The sequence below is a fragment of the Myxine glutinosa genome, chromosome 11, assembly GCF_964187855.1.
Source record: "Myxine glutinosa chromosome 11, kmMyxGlut1.1, whole genome shotgun sequence".
Classification (NCBI taxonomy): Eukaryota; Metazoa; Chordata; class Myxini; order Myxiniformes; family Myxinidae; genus Myxine; species Myxine glutinosa.
The window spans coordinates 131,231,118-131,250,976 of NC_136271.1; the positions used below are offsets into that span (position 1 = coordinate 131,231,118).

General features: G+C 45.6%; 2 protein-coding genes across 2 annotated transcripts in view; both read right to left on the reverse strand.

Moving 5' to 3' along the window:
- THBS1 (thrombospondin 1) overlaps positions 1 to 6,148 on the reverse strand; it is a 59,386-nt gene extending 53,238 nt beyond the window's left edge. The window contains exons 1-2 of the mRNA XM_068131030.2: positions 5,900 to 6,148; positions 892 to 1,439 (exon numbers count right to left, since the gene is read on the reverse strand). Of these exons, the coding sequence (XP_067987131.2) occupies positions 892 to 1,439; positions 5,900 to 5,963 (612 nt within the window). The 5' untranslated portion in view covers positions 5,964 to 6,148. The remainder of the gene's footprint in view (positions 1 to 891; positions 1,440 to 5,899) is intronic.
- LOC144894359 (uncharacterized) overlaps positions 1 to 19,859 on the reverse strand; it is a 460,407-nt gene that overhangs the window by 94,979 nt on the left and 345,569 nt on the right. The window lies entirely within an intron of this gene.

The window sequence follows — 19,859 nt, forward strand, 5'->3', positions numbered from 1 at the left end:
TTTCAACTTCAATTGTTTATAAAATGTAATATCACGTATATTACAAATACATTTGTGCATTATGATTGTTTGAATTATGATTGGTGTAAACCATGACAAAACGGCAACGCAGGTACAGTCATTTATCTACATATCTACATATCTGGGCAGTGTCTGTTGTCACTGAACTACTCCCTGAAACTTTTGTTTCCATGGTTGTGGTGTTTTTAATAACGTGGTGATGGTTTTGAATCACGTGGTGTTGAGGTATTTTGAATTATGTGGTGGTGAGGTGTTTTTAAATGACGTGGTGGTGAGGTGTTTTTAAATCACGTGATGGTGAGGTGTTTTGAATTATGTGGTGGTGAGGTGTTTTGAATTACGTGGTGGTGAGGTGTTTTACATTTGGTGGGGGTGAGGTATTTTAAATTACATGGGGGTGAGGTGTTTTGAATTACGTGGTGGTGAGGTGTTTTGAATTACGTGGTGGTGAGGTATAATCGTCCCAAACTTCCAGTCTGCACCTACCCCTCCCGTATGTATGTGCTGAGGGGTTCTTTTTTTAATTTTATATATTTTTTCAACCTAAATGTTTATCCTAAATTGCTTATAAAAATGTAATATCACAAACACTACAAATACATTTGTGCAAAATAATTCTTTATTTTGTAAATATATATGTATATATATAAATAAATATATATGTGTATATATAAATAAATATATATGTGTATATAAATATATATGTATATATATAATTATATATATATAATTATATATATATATATATATATATATATATATATATATATATATATATATATATATGGATCAATCGTTTTTTGGAAAAATTTGATGATGCTATGCTCAAATCCTCTTCTCTTCCATCGCATTTCATTCATGTTCACTCACCTTGAAGTCTTTGCCACCTTTTGCGGACCCCTTGGCCAGGCGGAGTACTTTGTCCTGCGGGTGGAGTTGTGCATATACGGCTTCGCTGAGGCTCTGTGAGCCAATACGCTTGCAGTCCACATACAGAGTAGCATTAGTTGTTCCGATGTGAAGGGTGAGAGTTTTCCACCGATACGTTGCCAAACCGACTCCAGAGAAAGTGACATAACGGTCTGCGTAGGAAATGTTGAGTGAGTCAGCAGGTGCATTGGAAACGATCTCGAAGGAACGTGAGCGATCTCTGAGTGAGTCAATGGCAATCAGCGTTCCGCGGTTCTTCTTTTTCTGGCGTAGAGTGGTCTGGAACACGAAGCTTTCTTCCTGGTGCATGGCTTCCAGGAGAGTCTTGAAGCTATGGTCACTCGCCGTTGGGAGCTTCTTCGCATGCATGATCTTGTACGCTGGGTTGTCTGGATCCAAACCATTCACGGGTTTGATGCCGTCTGTGTGTTTATTCAACCCGCACATGCTGAAGATGTCAAAAACGCCATTGTCATCTGTACTCGAATCTGATTTGAGTAACGGGGATGGTCCGTGGACAGGAGGGAGAGAGAAGATACCGCACGTGTGATTACCCAAGAAAAATAAACAGGAAATTCAAGAAGACAAAACAAGCTTTAAAATGTTGTGCGTCTTGGGGGTCAAATAGTTTTTCTCTTTTCGAAAACGTTTTCCAGCCAAAAACACATTCCACCGGCATCGACAAATTCGCCCATTGCTGGGAATAATGTATTACCTGCTGGAAACTATACAGAGAAAATAACTGAGGGACATTCAAAAAGTTACTGGAAAGAGAAACAATCAAGAATTGAAGGTGTTTGGATTTTGATTTTCCTACTATATGTATATATATGTATATATGTATATCTATATATATATGTATATGTATATCTCCCGTATGTATTTTTTTTTTTTTTTTTTTTACTATATGTATATATACACAAAATGATACATATATAAAAAAAAAAAGTGTATATATATATATATATATATATATATATATAATACAAGCTGGGAGAATGACCGAGAGCAGGGTTTCTGAACCCTTTTGCCTCCGTGTCTCCCCTGTGTCCAATAAAAGATTCCGGCGACCCCCAGGGCTAGGCCTATATAAGAACCCCTCCCCTTATTTTTGCGACAATGATAACAAAAGTGTTTGCTTTCAAAAGAAATCTTTATTAAATGAAAAAGTGGTTCCTGTTGATTGTACTATTACACTGCTTGCTTGCTATTAGTAATGCAACAAACAGAACTTTACTTTATAAACTTAACAGCTTTAGTTAATTTCAATTTGCAGAGTGCAGTTGGCCTGCTTGTTGAACGTGATACACAAAAATTGACAAATCAGAACAATAGAAAAAAACAGGACCACGGGCCCTGAAGCTCACAGGGATCAGGAGCAATTCATGCAAACCCCCCACAAACTCTCTCAGACAATGATGTTTTTAATTCCGTGAACAAACTTCGGTACATCATGGGCGATGAAGGTTGTAATCGAGTTTCATTGAAATCGTGTGTATAGTTTCAGAGAAGAGAGCAAATACATATTTTGCCCCCCCCCCCTCCACCCCCCACCCCTCACCCCGTAATTTCCCTTAATGAGCACAGATTTTGATGCGGCCAATACACTGTCACGAGGCATCAAATATGAAGCTCGTGGCCAAGTTTCATCAAAAATGTGTGTGTAGTTTCAGAGAAGAGAGCAAAGACATATTTTTGGGGGGGGGGGGGCACCCTCACTCCTCACCCCATAATCCCCCTTAATGAGCACAGATTTTGATGCGGCCAATACATTGTCACTAGGCATCAGATATGAAGTTCGTGGCTAAGTTTCATCAAAAATGTGTGTGTAGTTTCAGAGAAGAGAGCAAAGACATATTTTGGGGGGGCCACCCTCACCCCTCACCCCGTAATCCCCCTTAATGAGCACAGATGCGGCCAACTCACCGAATACGGCCAATACACTGTCATTAGACTTCAGATAAGAAGCTCGTGGCTAAGTTTCATCAAAATTGTATGTGTAGTTTCAGAGAAGAGAGCAAATACATATTTTGGGGGGGCCCTCACCCCATAATCCCCCTTAATGAGCGCAGATTTTGATGCGGCCAATACACTGTCACTAGACTTCAGATATGAAGCTCGTGGCCAAGTTTCATCAAAAATGTGTGTGTAGTTTCAGAGAAGAGAGCAAATACATATTTTTGCAAATGTTTTTGCAAAAGAGAGCAAATACAATACTCACTCACGCACTCACTCACTCACGCACTCACTCACTCACGCACTCACTCACGCACTCACTCACTCACGCACTCACTCATGCACTCATTCACTCACTCACTCACTCATGCACTCACTCACTCACTGACGCACTCACTCACTCATTCACGCACTCACTAACTCACTCACGCACTCACTCACTCACGCACTCACGCACTCTCACTCACGCACTCACTCACTCACGCACTCACTCACTCACGCATTCACTCACTCACGCACGCACTCACTCACTCACTCACGCACTCACTCACGCACGCACTCACTCACTCACTCACGCACTCACTCACTCACGCACTCACTCACTCACGCACGCACTCACTCACTCACGCACTCACTCACGCACGCACTCACGCACGCACTCACTCACGCACTCACGCACTCACTCATTCACACACTCACTAACTCACTCACTCACGCACTCACGCACTCTCACTCACGCACTCACTCACGCACTCACTCACTCACTCACGCACTCACTCACTCACGCACTCACGCACTCACTCACGCACGCACTCACTCACCCACGCACTCACTCACTCACGCACTCACTCACGCACGCACTCACTCACTCACGCACTCACTCACGTACGCACTCACGCACGCACTCACTCACGCACTCACGCACTCACGCACGCACGCACTCACGCACGCACTCACTCACGCACTCACGCACTCACGCACGCACTCACTCACGCACTCACGCACTCACTCATTCACGCACTCACTAACTCACTCACGCACTCACTCACTCACGCACTCACGCACTCTCACTCACGCACTCACTCACGCACTCACTCACTCACTCACGCACTCACTCACTCACGCACTCACTCACTCACGCACTCACTCACTCACTCACGCACTCACGCACGCACTCACGCACTCACGCACTCACTCATTCACGCACTCACTAACTCACTCACGCACTCACTCACTCACGCACTCACGCACTCTCACTCACGCACTCACTCACGCACTCACTCACTCACGCACGCACTCACTCACTCACGAACTCACTCACGCACGCACTCACTCACGCACTCACTCACGCACGCACTCACTCACTCACTCACGCACTCACTCACTCACGCACTTGACCCACTGACACTGCTGGATCGCATAAACTCACCGAACTAAAGTCCAGTTGAGCTCAAAATGGAATCAAAAGCTTACTTGCTCAGTGGCATGTTAAACTGCTTGTGAAACCTGATACATATCAAATGGCATTTAAAAGCATAAAAAAAGAAAGGTTTTACTCATAATCATTGTGGACTTTTTAAATGTACTCGAAATCCAAGCTTTACCTAATGTGAGGCCAACTGCTGGTGGCAATAATACTGTGAATGCGCGGAGAGATATTTGATAAGCAGACACGCATGTCATCTTGAATGTTTAATCTTGACCTATATTTAGTTTTCGGTGCTGCTATGGCTGAAAATCCAGCCTGACACAGGTAGGTGCTGCTGAATGGTATAAACACCTCCGTTGCTGCATCACGACACACCTGGAACTCATCACTACACTGAGCCCACAAACACGTATGATTACCTTTTGAAACAGTCGCTAATGCTGTTTAACACTAAATTGAAATACATTTGGAGGAATCTGGACATCCGTGAGGAAATCTAAGCTGATCACGTCGACCAATGGAACTGAGCGAAGATCTACTGTAATCTATATACCCCACAAGCGTTAATACCACGACCCTCACCGACATGACTCCACCTGCCGCTCCCATAGTGAGCGAGTGAGTACTGGTACTAAAAGGTATGGCAAACACTCGACTGAGTGAATCATTTCCGAATCCCTCCACGAATCCCTCCTCCCCACCTGGCGGGCCACCTGATCCTCGGACCCCGGTTGAGAAACCCAGGCCGAAAGGTACGCACGCTCACCTCTAGTTTGTCCTTTTGATGGACGATAAACCGGGTCGTCCGTCTGGTCTGCCAGCATTAGTTGGTGGATGTTAAAGATCCCACTTTACCCTTAGCGAAGAGTTGGCGAGTTATCGCCGACAACGCAGAACGAATTCTAAATTCCTGTCCTAACTTTTTAGTCAAACGTCAGGCCTGGCCTGTCGGATCGTGAAAGCCTTGAGTCAAAAACTTCCCCCAGGGCTAACTCCACAAGAGCGTGGGGAATAATATTATATATCCATTCAATAATAATTATATATATATATATACCTACTTGTGTCGGATGACAAGTTGACATTCATTGGACTACCGTGAGTATCTCATTCCGATAACTTTTTGAACTCCAATTGCAACGTGTCCTGTCGCTGAATCACGTCCATGAATTCTTTCACCGTTCGAGAGGGGGGAACGAGACCCTTTTTGCCCCCACTTTTTACCGCTTATTCCCTGTATGTATATATAAAGCGAGATAAACATGTTGCAGGAATTCCTCCTTAATTAAAAAGTGCAAGAGACAGGTTGTCGGCGTTTGGCACCAGGTGATGTAAAGGTATTTTGCCGCAGCACCGCCTCCGTGTCCCGTTACATCATTACAAAGGTCCAAGCTGCGCAACGCAATGGAATTCCGCACATGCTTCTGGATTGCCTGGGAAGGCGGGAGTTTCAAGCCCATGGTCAGGGGAACGGCGCTCGAGCTGCTCCCGCGTAATTACGTGTGACGTCACGTTATACAATTCAAGCTCAAAAGGGAAAAGCGTCATCCTGACGTGTCTCACCGTAACCCCGGCACGTGTGGACGACGGTGGAGAGAAGCGCCAACGTGACCCCGAGCACCTGCATCTTGAGATCGACCCTCGGCTTGGACGCGTCGACTGCGCGGAAGATGTTCGTTTCGCGGGAAAACGATTCCCACCAGATTCCCGTCGCTCAACCGAAAGGGTCTTCGGCCGATTCCCCGCCGAACGGTCGGTTCAAGTAACCCGAGGAAGTTTGAGGAAGGTCGATATGATGTTCAGGATCGCTGTTGGGATGTTCGGCTTTAACGCTGCGCTCCGACATTCACTTGTATATATAGTCAAACGGACCCGCCTTCCCCGGCATCCCTGTCCCCCTCCCGCATGACCTCACCCTCCCCTCCTCCAAAGCCGACCACCGTCCCCCGTAATCGCCAGAGGCACGTCTCCCTCCGCCCAAGTGCGGAATTCCATTTTCCAAGAACGCGGGTCGCTCAGGCAGGAAATAAGGTAGGGCAGGTAACATGGTGTCCATGCAGGTGCGCCGGAAGGGGCTCGAACAGACCTCGCGATTCACGAAAGAGAAGAAAATACTTTTGTTATTTCGATCGAGCTTTGAAAGATTCTAACCGCGCTTTGTTCATTCAAACTCATGAGTGCGAGTCATGGCGACAAAGATGGAGAGGGAGGAGGTGTGGGTGGAGGAGGTTGGGTGGAGGAGGTGTCTGGAGGAGGTGTGGGTGGAGGAGCTGTGGGGGGAGGAGCTGTGGGTGGAGGAGCTGTGGGTAGAGGAGGTGTGGGTAGAGGAGGTGTGGGTGGAGGTGGTGGGTGGAGGAGCTGTGGGTAGAAGAGGAGGAGCTGTGGGTGGAGGAGGTGTGGGTGGAGGTGGTGGGTGGAGCAGCTGTGGGTAGAGGAGGTGTGGGTGGAGGTGCTGTGGGTGGAGGAGCTGTGGGTAGAGGAGGTGTGGGTGGAGGAGGTGCTGGTGGAGGAGGATGTGTGGAGGAGATGTGGGTGGAGGAGGGGTGGGTGGAGGAGGTTGGGTGGAGGAGGTGTGGGTGGAGGAGGTGTGTGGAGGAGGTGTGTGGAGGTGGTGGGTGGAGGAGGTGTGTGGAGGAGCTGTGGGTAGAGGAGGGGGTGGTGGAGGCGTGGGTGGAGGAGGGGGTGGTGGAGGCGTGGGTGGAGGAGGTGTGGGTGGAGGAGGTGCTGGTGGAGGATTTGTGGGTGGAGGAGGCTGGGTGGAGGAGCTGTAGGTGGAGGAGTTGTGGTTGGAGAAGGCTGGGTGGAGGAGGTGTGTGGAGGAGGAGTGGGTGGAGGAAGTGTGTGGAGGAGGAGTGGGTGGAGGAAGTGTGTGGAGGAGGGTGTGTGGAGGAGATATGGGTGGAGGAGGTGTGTGTGGAGGTGGTGGGTGGAGGAGGTGTGTGGAGGAGCTGTGGGTAGAGGAGGTGGGTGGTGGAGGTGTTGGTGGAGGAGCTGTGGGTGGAGGAGGTGTGTGGAGGAGCTGTGGATGAGGTGTGGGTGGAGGCGGTGGAGGAGGTGTGGGTTGCGGAGGTGCGGGTGGAGGAGATGTGCGTGGAGGAGGTGTGGGTGGAGGAGGTGTGGGTGGAGGAGTTGTGGTTGGAGGAGGCTGGGTGGAGGAGGTGTGTGGAGGAGGAGTGGGTGGAGGAAGTGTGTGGAGGAGGGTGTGTGGAGGAGATGTGGGTGGAGGAGGGGTGTGTGGAGGAGGTGTGTGTGGAGGAGGGTGTGCACTCATTCATCGGGGTGCGATACTTTGGAGATTCATTTCAACTACTTGTACAAACAAACAGAACCTCCTGCGGCTTTGTCGGAAACGTGTTTGTCTCAGAGAGGAGCCCGCGGATGTGGAACATTTCATTCCAACGGAAAAATCGACTGGTTCAGAAACACCTGCTGACGGACATGAAGAAATTAATTTTATTCCAGGTCTGAGAACAAACCAGACAGATCCAGATGTTTCAATATTTCAAACAAGAGCATGCATTACGAATCCCTCCCCCGATTCTCCCTGTACCTGTGCTTTGTCCCCGCATCCTCCCCGTACATGTACTTTGTCGAAGCATCCTTCCCGTACCTGTGTTTGTCCTCGCACCCTTCACGTACCTATGATGATTGTCCCACACTCTCCCTGTAAGGCTGTACCTAAACTATTTGTCCCGCAACCTCACTGTACTTATGCTAATTGTCCGGCATCCTCCCCGGACCTGTGCTAATTGTACCGCACCCTCTCCGTCCTTATGCTAATTGTCCGGCATCCTCCCTGTACTTATGCTAATTGTCCCGCACCCTCCCTGTACTTATGCTAATTGTACCGCATCCTCCCCGTACTTATGCTAATGTCCGGTATCCTCCCCTGTGCTTATGCTAAATGTCTGGCACCCTCCCTGTACTTATGCTAATGTTCGGCATCCTCCCTGTACTTATGCTAATTGTCCGGCACCCTCCCTGTACGTATGCTAAGTGTCCCGCACCCTCCCTGTACTTATGCTAATTGTCTGGCATCCTCCCTGTACTTAAGCTAATGTCCGGCATCCTCCCTGTACTTATGATAAATGTCTGGCATCCTCCCTGTACTTATGATAAATGTCTGGCATCCTCCCTGTACTTATGATAAATGTCTGGCATCCTCCCTGTACTTATGCTCAGTGTCCCGCACCCTCCCTGTACTTATGCTAATAATTGTCTGGCATCCTCCCTTTACCTGTGCTTTGTCTCCTCATCCTCCCCGTAATTGTACTTTGTCGAGCACCCTCCCACTACCTGTGGTTTGTCTTTGTCCCCGCACCTTCCCAGTAGCTACCTGTGATTTGTCCCCGCACCTTCCCAGGTTCTTTATCCCCCCTCCCTCTGACATTCCCGAGCCAAGTTTATTCGTAACGAGATGAAGTACTTGGCGTTTCCCGGGCAAAATCAATGAAATGTGTATTTAAATATTTCCTCCATCACAATCGCAAAACACACATGACTCGATCACTCCCGGGAAACCCCCAGGCAGAGGCAGTGTATAAGCACAAGACCTGATCGATGCGCTCGAACTTCCTCTGGATGAAAGAAGATTTGGTGCTAAGTTTGGTTGTTCCCGAATCAGGATCGTCAATGACTCAGCGAACGCTTGTTGATCGTGATCCGGGAGCTGCGGGTCTCACGAGGTTTGTCATGAGGAAATGTATGGAATGTGGAGACAGGTGAAAATAGCTTTTTATATTTGTCTTGTCTTGTCTTGTGTACACAGAGCGACCTTATGAGTGAACTGTCTACGAACCCGCGTCCTTGTTTGTATCTAGAACCTGCACGAGCTGGGACGGATGTGTTTATACCAGGTGAGACTGCAGAGAATTAGTCCATCTAATCCGAGATGTGTTTGTAATGGGATACATAAGGAACACTGTGGGATTACGATGTTTGCTAAAGGAGACTTGCGTTTGGAAGGTGGGTGGGGGTGGCCTGTGGCGGAGGGGGGGGGGGGCGAGGGGGGGGAGGTGGCCGGTGGCGGGGGGGGGGGGGTGGCCGGTGGTGGGCGGGTGGGGGTGGCCGGTGGCGAGTGGGGGTGGCGGGTTGGGGTGGCCGGTGGCGGGTTGGGGTGGCCGGTGGCCGGTGGCGGGTGGGGGTGGCCAGTGGCGGGTGGGGGTGGCCAGTGGCGGGTTGGGGTGGCCGGTGGCGGGTTGGAGTGGCCGGTGGCGGGTGGGGGGTGGCCAGTGGCGGGTTGGGGTGGCCAGTGGCGGGTTGGGGTGGCCGGTGGCGGGTTGGGGTGGCCGTGGCTAGTGGGGGGTGGCCGGTGGCGGGTTGGGGTGGCTCGTAGTGAGTGGGGGTGGCCGGTGGCGGGTTGGGGTGGCTAGTGGTGAGTGGGGGTGGCCGGTGGCTGGTTGGGGTGGCTAGTGGTGAGTGGGGGTGGCCGGTGGCTGGTTGGGGTGGCTAGTGGTGAGTGGGGGTGGCCGGTGGCGGGTTGGGGTGGCTAGTGGTGAGTGGGGGTGGCCGGTGGCTGGTTGGGGTGGCCGGTGGCGTGTGGCAGCTGAGGATTAACGTGAAATTAATCAAAGGTGATCCAGGGAGCTGAGGGGCGCGGACACTCCACCACCGAGCTGTCCTGTCCCCCACTTGTTTTGTATATTTTTAAGAGAATAAGAATCTCCCGAGTATTTTCAGAGGTGGTGGAGGTCTAGACAAACTATATTAATCGTTTATTGAAGGAAACAGAACAATGTTCGCAATAAAACTTCCCGCTCGAAATGCCGTCATACGTCGTCATGATAACACAAAGAATGGCTCGCACATTGCACGTGAATGTGCGAGATGATGTCACGCAGATATTAAACCTAAACGTGACGTCAAGGTTATTCCTTATAGCGAAATCAGATGAAGGATTTAGGTCTACTAGGCCTAGTATTTTATTAACACGCCCTGTCTGAGACAGAGAGAGGACTCGCGGAGCTGAATCCCCACGTGTTCAGCTATTTTTAGTCGTGCAAGAGGAGACGAGGAGGGTCCGACAAGATATGATGTCATTTACAAGAGTCCGAAAAGATATGTCATTTACAAGAGTCCGACAATATATGATGTCATTTACAAGAGTCCGAAAAGATATGATGTCATTTACAAGAGTCCGACAAGATATGATGTCATTTACAAGAGTCCGACAAGATATGATGTCATTTACAAGAGTCCGACAAAATATGATGTCATTTACAAGAGTCCAACAAAATATGATGTCATTTACAAGAGTCCAACAAAATATGATGTCATTTTCAAGAGTCCAACAATATATGTCATTTACAAGAGTCCGACAACATATGACGTTATTTACAAGAGTCCGACAATATATGATGTCATTTACAAGAGTCCGACAAAATATGATGTCATTTTCAAGAGTCCAACAAAATATGATGTCATTTTCAAGAGTCCAACAATATATGATGTCATTTACAAGAGTCCAACAAAATATGATGTCATTTACAAGAGTCCAACAAAATATGATGTAATTTACAAGAGTCCAACAATATATGATGTCATTTACAAGAGTCCGACAAGATATGATGTCATTTACAAGAGTCCAACAAAATATGATGTCATTTTCAAGAGTCCAACAATATATGTCATTTACAAGAGTCCGACAACATATGACGTTATTTACAAGAGTCCGACAATATATGATGTCATTTACAAGAGTCCGACAAAATATGATGTCATTTTCAAGAGTCCAACAAAATATGATGTCATTTTCAAGAGTCCAACAATATATGATGTCATTTACAAGAGTCCGACAACATATGACGTTATTTACAAGAGTCCGACAATATATGATGTCATTTACAAGAGTCCGACAAAATATGACGTCATTTACAAGAGTCCAACAAAATATTACGTCATTTACAAGAGTCCGACAAAATATGATGTAATTTACAAGAGTGGAAAAGCGGGAGGGCCGACGGGAGTTGTGGGAGATATGTTGAAGGCAGCAGGAAGTTGGGGTGTGAAGGGAATGACAGAGATCTGTAATCTGGTGGTGAAAGTAGGCCGCATTCCAGTGGATTGGGAACTGAGTACCCTCGTCCCTCTATACAAGGGGAAAGGTGACCCTCTGGAGTGTGGCTCGTACCGAGCGATAAAGTTATTGGAGCATGGAATGAAGGTATTGGAAAGGGTGTTGGAGAGGAGGATAAGGAAGAAAGTGAAGATCGACGAAATGCAGTTTGGATTTATGCCAGGAAGAGGAACGACAGACACGCTTTTCGCTGTGAGGCAGTTGCAGGAGAAGTACATGGAGAAGAGGAAGAAGTTGTTTTTTGGGTTTGTTGATCTGGAGAAAGCATTCGATAGGGTTCCACGCAAAGTATTGACATGGGCATTGAGGAAGTTAGGAGTGGAGGAATGGTTGATCAGAGTAGTGATGGCAATGTACAAAAGAGCGCGCACAGCTGTAAGGACGAAGGACGGGAACAGTGGTGAGTTTGAGGTGAAGGTGGGAGTGCATCAGGGGTCGGTAATAAGTCCGCTACTATTTGTAGCTGTGATGGAGGTGCTGGCTCAGAACGTAAAGGAGGGTTTACCGTGGGAGTTGTTGTATGCAGTTGATCTGGTGTTGATTGCGGAAAGTATGGATGGACTGAAGGAAAAGATGAACAAGTGGAAGGAATGTATGGAGACAAAAGGTCTGAAGGTGAATATCGGAAAGACGAAGGTGAGGGCAAGTGGTAAAGCATGTGGTGAGGTGGAAAGAACTGGGAAGTGGCCGTGTGCTGTGTGCAGGAAGGGTGTCGGAGTGAACTCCATTCAATGTACAATGTGCGCTGAGTGGGTTCATCAAAAATGTAGTGGTCTGAGAGGGTCATTTACCAGTGTGGCAGCTACATTCAAATGTAAGGTGTGCACAGAGGGAGCTGCAGATGGAGGAAATGTTGAGTTGGATCTTGGAGATGGCGTGAAGGTGGAAGGTGTGAAAACATTTTGCTACCTCGGAGACATGCTGAATGGAGAAGGTGGATCAGACTCGGCAACGGTTGCTCGAGTGAGATGTGCATGGAAGAAGTTTCGGGAACTGAGTGGCGTGCTGATGAGGAGGAGAGTGTCGCTGAAGCTGAAGGGAAAGGTGTATGCTGCATGTGTGAGAAGTGTTATGATTTATGGGAGCGAGACTTGGGTAATGAACGTAGAGCAGCAATGAAGGCTGGAAAAGGGTGGAAATGCGAATGGTTCGATGGATGTGCGGAGTATCGTTGAGAGAGAGGAAGACAAATCATGAATTGCGAAAGATGATGGGAATATTGCCTGTGATTGATGCTGTGAAGAGGAACAGGTTGAGATGGTTTGGTCACGTGTTGAGGAGGGATGAAAGTGACTGGTTGAGAAGAGTGATGGAAATTAATGTAGAAGGAAGTAGAGGACGGGGAAGACCGAGAAAGACTTGGCTAAAGATGGTGGAAGAAGAAATGCGGGCAAGGGGGTTAACAAGGGGAGATGCAGAAAATAGGGCAAAATGGAGAAGATTGTCATGGGGACCGCAAGGCTAACCCCCGCTCTAGCAGGGAAAATGGCCTTAAAATGCATGTTGTTGTGTGTTGTTGTTACAAGAGTCCGACAAAATATTATGTCATTTACAAGGGAGGACTATGGGGTGAAGCTTCGGGTGGGATCTTTGACAATTCACTCTCGTCTACACCTGTAAACACAGGGATGCACGTCGAACCTTATCCAGGTACATGTGAGCCCCCACGCATTCAGGAGAGTCTGTAATTCCAAGGTGTCCAATTCCAAGCCTGCGATTCCTATTCCAAGGCATGGGATGCCTCGAGTCATGAATGGGGAATTATTCTCCTTCCGTGCCATGTTTCTTTTTCCCATACATCTTCTGATGGAACAAGAGCGCAACTATGACGTTTGCACCTCGGCTTGCAGTTTTGGCAGCGTGACGTCACTAAGTATACAATTCGTAATTCCTCCATTCGTCCGTCGCGAGGAGGGAAAGCCATTCAGAGTCGGCTTGGTAATCTATATAGGGGTCTACTCTCACCATACATACCCATTTTAGGATTGCAGAGCTCAGAGAGCCGTCTGGCCACTCTGCCATAAAGCCCAGATCGGTGGAGTGTTGCAGTGATGGTTGCCCTTCTGGAAGTTTCTCCCATCTCCACACAGGATCTCTGGAGCTCAGCCAGAGTGACCATCGGGTTGTTTGTCACCTCTCTTACCAAGGCCCTTCTCCCCCGATTGCTCAGTTTGGCCGGCGGCCAGCTCCAGGAAGAGTCCTGGTTGTTCCAAAGTTCTTCCATTTAAGAATTATGGAGGCCACTGTGATCTTGGGAACCTTCGATGCAGCAGAGATTTTTTTTTTGTAGGCTTCCCCAGATCTGTGCCTCGACACAATCCTGTCTCTGAGTTCTGCAGGCAGTTCCTTCGACCTCATGGCTTGGTTTTTGCTCTGATATGCATTGTCAGCTGTGAGGCCTTATATAGACAGGTGTGTGCCTTTCCAAATCATGTCCAATCAATTGAATTTACCCCAGGTGGACTCCAATCAAGGTGTAGAAACATCTCAAAGATGATCAAGAGAAATGGGAGGCACCTCAGCTAAATTTCAAGTGTCATTGCAAAGGGTCTGAATACTTATGTAAATGTGATATTTCAGTTTTTTCTTTTTAATAAATTTGCAAAACTTTCTAAAATCCTGTTTTCTCTTTGTCATTATGGGGTATTGAGTGCAGATTGATGAGGGAAAAAATGAATTTAAACGATTTCAGCATCGGGCTGCAACATAACAACATGTGAAAAAAGTGAAGGGGTCTGAATACTTTCTGAATGCACTGTATATATATATAAAGTAGATATCCATGTAACCAGACCTCAGCCGTTCATTATTCTTCTTCTGTGAATTCTCGATGATTCTCGGTTATTGTGTCGGTCGGCAATTTCCGTGAATTATCGGTGCATGGAGTTGATTGGCTGAAGAAATGTTTTCCGTTTAAAAAAAAAGTTGTTTCTTGAGAATATTCGGATGATCCTTTTGAGATGACCGTGATAAGTAAAACACTTATAATGCATTTATAGCAAAAACTGTTATAAACTCCCATGATCCTTGTCATCACTGGTTCCACCATCTTGATGCGAGCCATGCGGTCGATGGCCGACGAGTCGTGGACATTGGGACAAGTCCGTTATCTCTACGATGTATGTGTAGCTGTCATTGGGGGTGAGTGTTGCATTGATCACGCTACGGCGTAACGTATGTTTGTTTTAATTGACTGTTTCGTCTGTTGTGGCTGCAATGTTTGCATTGCTATGGAAATACGAATGCTCAGGGTATTGTATCCATCTTGTTCTGGGTCTTGTTATATTAACTGATACGTTCGGTTATATTCATTAATAACAAGAAGTAGTGTATGTATTGTGCATTTATTGGAGAACAATTTTACTATTGGTTACCGGTTGATTTATGGTAATATTATTACTGGTCAACTACAGAATAATTGTAGTCATTGGTGAAATTGGAAAGTTGAATTGTTATTAACTATAATGTCTTTGATGGTTAACGATAATATTTTTTATTAGTTAACACCTGAATTCATGACAGAAGATAGTTGATCGGAATTGTTCAATTGCTAGTCGATTGCATTGGTAAAATATTTACTCTTCAACTGCAGTAAGTAAGTAAATTGTAACGGTAATGGTAACAGAGTTTATCATTGAATACATGAAACGATTACCCTGAAGTTTGTAAGTTCCTAAATTGTCAACGATTGCGTCCTGACAGAGTTTTCATTGTGTCTTTAAGGTTTTTCATCCATCTCCACCTGCAATGCTCAATAAACTGTTGAAGCCAGATCAGTTGTTCTCATCTCACCTTCCACACGCATATGTACGTTTGTGTCTATTTTGGAATAATACATCTTTAAAAAAAAAAAATGAAACCAAGCCTGGTGTTGGCTTAACGGTTAACATTGCTGGCTTGAGATCTTAGGGTCTTGAGTTTGAGCCCCTGCCGTGCTGTTGAAACTGAGCTATTGACCAGGTGGGTTGACTCAGCCTGTCATCCTTCCGAGGTCCGCAAAATGAGTACCCGTTTACTCATAGCAGGGGCACTGCATCAGCAGCACAGTCGCACTCCAAGGGAATGATGTGACCAGCAGCCACAGGCTGCATACGAAACGACGCCATGAATAAAACCTCTTAAATTTCATGCAACCAAAGTTCGAGAGTTTCCCAGAAGCAAGTTTCCTGCTTGTTGGCATTCCATAAAAACTGCTGGACTGGACATGCCGGTCATTGTTGACCTGTTTTGCATTCCTTTCTCAGCAGGTATAGCCTCTGGTGCTTGAATGCAGGTTCACATTGCACATTGTGTGTCGATTTGTCGACCGTCTACTTGTAATTCACGTTCAACTGCACCCGGTGTCTCACCATGTCCTTGCCTCCATGTACGGTGTTCGGAGAAGCTTCTCCATGAGGCCTCGTCACTGCAGACAAATAAAAATGGAGTCCTCGATACGATCAGGTGCTCCTTAAGTGAGTCATGTAGACTTGGAGGGGCTACCATGGTTAATGAATCTTTACCAAACGATGCGAAAAACTTCTACAACACGATATGTCTTGTGACTCATTTGGCACGTCACAATGATGCCATGAATGAACACACGCTGGAAGCGAGGATAATCCTCTTTCTCCTTAGATTTCGCATTCCTTGGACCACCTTTTTTTCTTCTTTTTTTTTTAGCTGCGACGAGCAGCTCTATGAGAGGACCGCGTTGTTGTTCTTGTTGTTGGGGTGCCTTTTTGAATAGCGCATGCACATACACTCGGACGTGCTTTGGTATGAGGTAAGAACATCGCGGACTAAAATACGCGATTTGTTTGAAAAAATCAGAATAAATTTAGCAACAAAGACATCATGAATGTTTTCATATCAATCTCGTTTCACAGAACCTGACACAAATTAGGTGTAATTATTGAATAGCGCATGCACATACACTCGGACGTGCTTTGGTATGAGGTAAGAACATCGCGGACTAAAATACGCGATTTGTTTGAAAAAATCAGAATAAATTTAGCAACAAAGACAACATGAATGTTTTCATATCAATCTCGTTTCACAGAACCTGACACAAATTAGGTGTAATTATTGAATAGCGCATGCGCATACACTCGGACGTGCGTTGGTATGAGGTAAGAACATCGCGGACTAAAATACGCGATTTGTTTGAAAAAATCAGAATAAATTTAGCAACAAAGACATCATGAATGTTTTCATATCAATCTCGTTTCACAGAACCTGACACAAATTAGGTGTAATTATTGAATAGCGCATGCGCATACACTCGGACGTGCGTTGGTATGAGGTAAGAACATTGCGGACTAAAATCGCGATTTGTTTGAAGAAACCAGAATAAATTTAGCAACAAAGACAACATGAATGTTTTCATATCAATCTTGTTTCACAGAACTTGTTGAATAGCGCATGCGCATACACTCGGACGTGTGTTGGTATGAGGTAAGAACATGTTGCAACGGATATCCTCGTGTTTCTACACATCGCAGCTGGTGACCACACTGTGGTCATTTTTCTCTTGTTTTTCAATATTTTTCAAGCTTATTCTTTAACTATTCGGTGCTTCCTCTTCTTGCCCCTCGTGTCATTTCAAATAGGGATGACTTGAATCTGCTTTTTTGTAGCAATATGCGTGTTTCGAGAGGCACTGCCTTTGTAACACTGATCTGAGGCTTATAGAGGAGTTTGAGTAGAGAGGACATGATGGTGTAGGACCAAGACACGTTGAACATTCATCTCACCTCATTTATTCGTGGCACAAAGTGCCAGGTAAATACCGAGCAATTGAACGCCGTGTATACAAGTTCTAGAATGAGCCAAGTGTGACCAATATTTATTTGCATGCTTCCTTGTTGATTATTAGAAGCACCAACAAATGGCATTGCTTGCCCCTCAGTGTGTGTATATATATTATGGCTGAAATAACACTACTCCTATGATGACATCATTGTTACGACCCGATGTACCCCATGGGGAGTACACCAGATTTCAATATTTTTTGTTGATCGGTTTTGGAGAAAATGATGGCCAATTTTTTCCCTTTAATCCAATATGGCTGCCATACCATGTGACCAATGATATCATAAATTTAATTCTTCACTCACATCGGGTCATATATCAGATATACAGTCATGCGAAAAAGTAAGTACACCCCATGTAAAGTTTTGACTTTTTCAACATATTTCAACATACAGCTATTTGATCTTCATTTCAACAATATTGATAGATAAAGGTGATATAATATAACAAATATCATGAAACATTTACATTTTGTAGTCAATTGTGTAATTTAAATGAACATAAATGCAAATTTCGCATGTGGAAAAAGTAAGTACACCCCTACATTTATCACTACTTCAAATACCTAAAATTAGAATCAGGTGCACCAGCTCAGGTGCAAATGATTAGAACATCGTTAGAGAGGATCTTGGAGGAACCTGTCTTATTTAAACATCAGACATTTAGTTTGAGTCTTTGTTGATGAAGTGTGCGGTGTCACCATGCCGAGATCAAAAGAGCTCTCTGAGGCCTTCAGAAAGAAGGTTATAGATGCCTCCAAGTCTGGGAATGGATTTAAAAAGATCTCCAAACAATTTGAAATCAATCACTCGACTGTCCGGAAGATCACCTTCAAGTGGAGAAGATTCCAAACAAGTGCCAACTTGTTGAGGCCAGGCCGCCCCAGCAAGTTCAGCCCGAGAGCAGACCGCAAGATGCTGAAAGACGTCTCTAATAACCCCAGAATGTCATCACGGGACCTAAAGGTAGCTCTTGCCACTGTTGATGTCAAAGTGCACGAGTCTACAATTAGAAAGAGGCTGCACAAATTTGGTCTACATGGGAGGTGTGCCAGGAGGAAACCTTTGCTGTCCAGAAAGAACATCAGGGCAAGACTGAAGTTTGCCAATGAACACCTAGGCAAAGACCAGCACTTCTGGAACAATGTGCTCTGGACAGATGAGTCAAAGGTAGAGCTATTTGGCCACAGTACCAGAAGACATGTTTGGCGAAACCCAGAGACAGCATTTCACCACAAGAACCTGATACCAACTGTAAAGCATGGTGGTGGAAATATTATGGTTTGGGGCAGCTTTGCTGCATCAGGGCCTGGGCAGCTCACCATCATATAATCCACTATGAATTCTTCATTGTACCAGAGGGTGCTTGAGGATAATGTGAGGCCATCTGTCGGAAAGTTTAAGCTCAACCGAAGGTGGACCTTGCAACATGACAATGACCTGAAACATACCAGTAAATCCACCAAGGAATGGCTGAAAATAAAGAAATGGAGGGTTCTGGAATGGCCAAGTCAAAGCCCGGATCTAAATCCCATCGAGATGTGGGGGATTTGAAACGAGCTGTGCATGCAAGAAACTCCTCAAACATCGCACAGCTGAAAGAATTCTGCATGGAGGAGTGGGCAAAAAATTTCTCCCAGTCGATGTCAGAGACTGGTAGACAGTTATAAGAAACGCCTACTTGAGGTTGTTTCTACCAAAGGGGGCAATACCACCTGTTAGAGCCAAGGGTGTCCTTACTTTTTCCACATGCGAAATTTGCATTTATGTTTATTGAAATTGTACAATGGACTACAAAATGTAAATGTTTCATGATATTTGTTGTATTATATCACCTTAATCTATCAATATTGTTGAAATGAAGATCAAACAGCTGTATGTTGAAATATGTTGAAAAAGTCAAAACTTTACATGGGGTGTACTTACTTTTTCACGTGACCGTATGAAGTTTCAGATTTTTCGGATAAGGATTTCAATTCAACCAATTATGGCTGGAATAAAACTTCACCGACGATGTTATCGCTCTATATGTTCCATGGGGAGTTTAAAGGAGAACCTAGCCAGGAGGTAGAATGGAGAACCTAGCTAATAACTAGGTTCAATGTCCAGATTTTAAGGTTTGTTCCGATTTTGTGGAGATTTGTAACCATTTACATTTTTGAAAAGTTTGGTTCTAAATCAGAAAACCAATGTTTTCATTAAATTAGCAAAAAAAATATTTCAGGATGGTCTCAAAAATTAGGTAGGGATGGTCACAAATTATCTGAAACCATCTCTACATCTTTCTTTGAATAATGGTCATCCTGCATATAACATGATACATCTCTCCCGATTTTGGGTTCTTAATCACCACAAACAGGTGTGTGTGTGTGTGTTTGTGTGGTGTGTGTGTGTGTGTGTGTGTGTGTGTGTGTGTGTGTGTGTGTGTGTGTAAAATCTCCATATGCAGGTTCCAGAAGGTAGAACTCAGATCTTGAAGTATCAATCTTCGTTTCTGTAAGGTGTACCAATTCCTAGACCAAGTTGTGAAGTTTTCTTGTTCTCAACGTTTTGTCCCAAGGGCTCTTCTCAGGATCATCACTTAACCCAGGACAGTTTGCAACTGTAGTTTGTTTTGTAGTAACGTTCCTAGGGATGGTTTTTAAGAACTCCGTAA